Source organism: Arachis ipaensis, chromosome B10, assembly GCF_000816755.2.
Source record: "Arachis ipaensis cultivar K30076 chromosome B10, Araip1.1, whole genome shotgun sequence".
NCBI lineage: Eukaryota > Viridiplantae > Streptophyta > Magnoliopsida > Fabales > Fabaceae > Arachis > Arachis ipaensis.
The window spans coordinates 106,236,645-106,241,176 of record NC_029794.2 but is presented as its reverse complement, the minus strand read 5'-3'; the positions used below and the strand labels follow the sequence as shown (position 1 = coordinate 106,241,176).

General features: G+C 36.1%; 1 protein-coding gene across 1 annotated transcript; it reads right to left on the bottom strand.

Annotated features, from left to right (window-relative positions):
* On the bottom strand, window positions 342–4,468 carry LOC107620985 (probable Histone-lysine N-methyltransferase ATXR5; the record flags this gene model as incomplete). Its single annotated transcript, XM_021114621.1, has 6 exons — window positions 342–985; window positions 1,236–1,448; window positions 1,533–1,633; window positions 1,757–1,986; window positions 3,802–3,882; window positions 4,003–4,468. Coding segments are annotated over 6 exons (1,251 nt in total), but the record flags the coding sequence as incomplete, so codon positions are not given.

Genomic DNA, 4,532 nt, shown 5'->3' with positions numbered 1-4,532 from the left:
AGCCTATTTTCAGGTCTTAAGCGACACATAAGATGATGCAATCGAAGATACGTGAGAGAAACACAATCAAGATCACACTAGAAGCAAAACATTCTTATGCTTTTGCTAGAGGGGTATTCATAGTTCTCCATGCAACTACATACATAATCAATAAATTGAAAGCAAACAAGGAAGAATCAAATATCCTACATTCCTATCTAAGAAAGGAATATACCCTTCACAAATAAATCCCCCTATTAACAGCCCTATTTAACATCCACTTCCTTAATCTAAAATCGACATATATCATAATATGCCCTGGGCTTCTTTAAAGTGCAACTTTAAAAAATTAAATAAATAAATGAAGAACAAGAAGTGACATCGGAAAGAGCATATCTTAAGTATATACACATCCCTCGTCTTTCAAGGTTTAGGTTGGAATACGAAATGAGATTGATCAATGATGTTACATTCAATACAACATTTGAAGAAAATGATAATTGTTTGGGAGAGAAAAACATCAAGTGCAATATCTTCTAAGCAAAATCTATTCTTTAATTTCCTTGAAACTGTATTGAAAAAATGTATATATTGATATTGGGGCATTGCCTAAATGAAGAAAAGTTTCCCCAGGGTACGCTACTCGTCTTTAAGCCAGATATTTGGACTAGCTCCTAAGCAAAAATTACAAAATTAATTGCTCATAGCAACAGTTGAGGAAAAAATTTGTTTCTGCGTGAACAATAAGTTATAGTTTTTCAAGAAAATCCTGAAAATCCTTTAACAAGGACCTAAAATTGGATCCCAGTTTTCTATAGATCGTTAAGAGGCATTTATAACTTTCACTTAGACAAAATGATGTGTGGGGTATTCATGCTCATAACCATTATAATCATAATAAAGCCTCTCGCCCTTAGAAATATCACGAGTAGCAACCAAAAGGACCCTGCATTCACCATTAACATTGTATCTCACACATTTACAGTTCTGCTTCTTCCTACCTTCCCTGCATATAAATATTAGACATGTTTAACCAAAATATTTTCAACAACTAGCATTGCATATAAAAACAGTATTCACATTATACAATTTAAAATCCTACAAAGAGAGTTCCAAAAGGAGCATGGCAAAGCCATAGAACTTACAGGACTGCAAGAACTATCCAAACAGCATCAAAGGGGAACAATTTTCACCCTCTCCACTATTTATATTCTGTTTATTCAACATTTAGCATGAGATAAGCGAGAAAGACTTACGGAGTATGATTGTTGATGCCATTAATAAACCTAGCAATGTTTCCGCGTTTATCAGCACAGATGACAAGACTTTGAGAATGATCACTTGATAAAAGAAGGGTCATCATACTGTCACAATCATCACTTTCTCGATTCTTAAGGTAATCCACATCGCCCGTGTATTCCGCAATAAATGTCAAATCCTTGATTGGAGCATCAGCCACCACAGTATAGCTATTGGGAAATTTCAAGAAAAGTCCTATTAATATTAAGGTAAACTGATGTCCTAAATTATGATGACAAGCAAAATATTGGTACCCTTCGCGTGCATCATAAACAATTAGAAAGGGGGCACATTCGCCTCTTCTAGACATAGCTCTGCAGTGTTCCAAGGTCTCCATATCTTCCTTTGAAAGAATCTAAGTATAAAACAGTAAAACATACTCTATCAAAGTAGCACACAGTGATAGAGATGTGAAAACAAATAAGGCCTGGTTGTTACAGACAACTCTATCATTAACAAGCTGCAAGAAAATTGAGACCTGCATGCCACCATCTTCTAATATGGCTTGATTAGCAGATCTAGGAGCCATTCCAGGCAAGTATCTGAGGTCATCGCTAAAATCCATATGCAATGCTGATAAAGCAGTAGCAAGTGAATTCATCTGTTTATTTCTTTGGTTCGAATCTTCTGAAGGAATAAATGGTAATAATCTCCTCCTTCTCTTGTGCATAACCAGAGGGCGTGATCGTCTTCGACGCTTCTTAGCATCTGTTGGTCCAAAAGGACAAATTATAAACAAAATTCTTAGAGCGAGATATATATTGTGAATCAGCACATAGACATCCTAAAAGGCTGAGGCAGAAGTTTACCTAGGTGCTCCCTTTTCGAAAATCACCATTCACCAGAATATATATATAAACTTTTTGCTTCTTTTACCAATAAAAAACATCTAAAGAGTCATATTAAATTATGTGTGCATTTGAACCAAACACGAAAGTAGAAGTATTTTGTCAATCTAAGAACATGAAAGCATGCAAAAGTAAATGCCAACCAAATCTAATAACAGATATCTCAACATGTTAGCATACGTAACTTATTGTGTGGACTTCATTAATCTTAATGAAGAGCTCACATAAATGCAGGGTTTATCAAAAATTTGTTAACCTTTCTGGTTTCCATGAACATAAATAGATATCTACTGTCTAAATTGTCATAGTAACTGCTTTTCTGCCGAATCACAATTTATTCTAATCAATCTTTCCATATTAATGTCAAAATTTCCCTACGACTTTCCAAGTCTATACATAAATCATGACTCCAGCATCCAATCCATTTCTTGTCTGGTGGGAAAACCAACTTGATCACTCAGTATCTGTCATTAAAAATGTTTACAGCCCTTTTTATGTATCTATTTCAACATCATCTGTGATTGCATTTTCTCTATTGTTTTGCAGTACTTTTGTTATCTGTTAAAGGAAATATATTCTCGAATAAATTCATAGTATTCCGTACATGTAATTAAGAAAAGAGCAATCTTAATACTCTAGAATTTGATTGTTAAATAGAAAGGAATTTTATTGGCCGTCTTCACCATCACAGACGATATTCTTAAAGAGATAGTCATATAGGTCAGGAGACTAATTGAACCAAAATCTACAAGCTTATAAAAACATAGTGGTTTCTTTCCCCTTTTGAAAGAAATTGACATGAGTGACTTCTATGAAACTATAAGCTAACGTGGGTTGCTTCTATGGAAATAGAAGCCGACGTGAGTAGCTACTAACAAAACTAATTTTTTAGAAAAAGAAAAATTAAAAAGAAAAATCATACTCTATCCAAATCGAAGGCAAAAAAATGCACCATAATTTCAAATTGTCATGTAGAGATTAAAATGAATTTTCCCATCAAAATATGAAGGTTGTTCAATTTGACATTTTTGTCATTATAACGAAAGAAAAGCGCCCATGCAAGGAATATAGCTGAAATTTTCTGCAGGCACAGGTAGCTATCATTGTTCTACTTAAAATACGGTGGCTTAGATAGAGCAAAATGAAAAATCCAAATTGTTTTTCCCATTTGGTAATACCAATTACTAAGATAATCCATAGATCAAGGCTTCATATTTGTGGAACTATATCATGAAACATCTTAATCCCCATGTCCTTCATAATTTGAAAAAGGAACACTCCACCACCATGGAATTTCATTCCATAAGGCTGAAGAATATTCATGCTTCAAGCAAGCAAGAATGCTGCACTTACAAAAGGGTCAGTACATATTCCAAAACATTATTCCATATTTCCATTAACCCATTCATGCTTCTTATTAAAGTCAGAAAGACATAAGCTACAGAATAAATACTATTCTCAAGCCAATCTCAAATATATTATGATTAATTCTTTCCCATAAAACTCAATGCAGCAATGGGAAACGAAGCCTGTCAAAAGCAAGCCAAATTACTTCCACAAACACGATTACTCAGATTCTGTGTGTGCATAAAAAACGAGAAAATGAACCAAGCTATTATTATTTTCAATCAAAGAAGAACGTTGATTAGCAAATGCTTAAACTCGCGGTCATTACCTTGAGAAGAAGCAGCTCTAACGTGATCATTGTCGCTCCTCTGAATCCCGAAGAAATCAATTAACTTACGCTGCGAGAAGCCTGAAAAAAAAGTCGCAGAAACACAATGCCACATTCATCGTCACGATAAAACAGCTCAAAAAAAGGGGAAATTACCAGAAAATAAAAAAGGTTTGAAGAAAACAAAAGAGAATCCCTTACTTTTTATTCTTCTCTGTCTGTTGTTGCTTCCAACGCATTCAGGGCAAAGCCAGGATCCAATAGGAACCCTAACCACGATAGGCCTCGCGCATTTCATGTGGAACCCTCTGTCGCATTTGTCGCAGAGAAGCAGCTCCTCCGGCCGCTCGCCGGAGCCGCATTGCTCGCAGCTGAGGTCGCCGTAATCTTCGCGCTCCACGACGGCGTACGGCGCCCTCGCCATTATGTCCGTCATCGACTTGTACTTCTTCGCCGGCGGCCCGCACGGCGACTGCTGACCGTGCGGGTGAATTGCCTGCGTCCGGCGGCTAAAGCCGATGAGCCTCTTGGCTGGGGAATGAAAAGCGCTATTTTTCTGAGAGAGTTTGCCTCTCTCTCTAGAGGAAGACGAGAATGGTGTGACCGTGTGAGTGCTGAGAAGAAAGAGAGAAAGAGAGACTGGACGAGAAAAATAAAATTTTGATAGGTAGATAATAATTTTTATGAATCATGTCAATAATAGATTTTAAAATTAATCCAATAATATTACA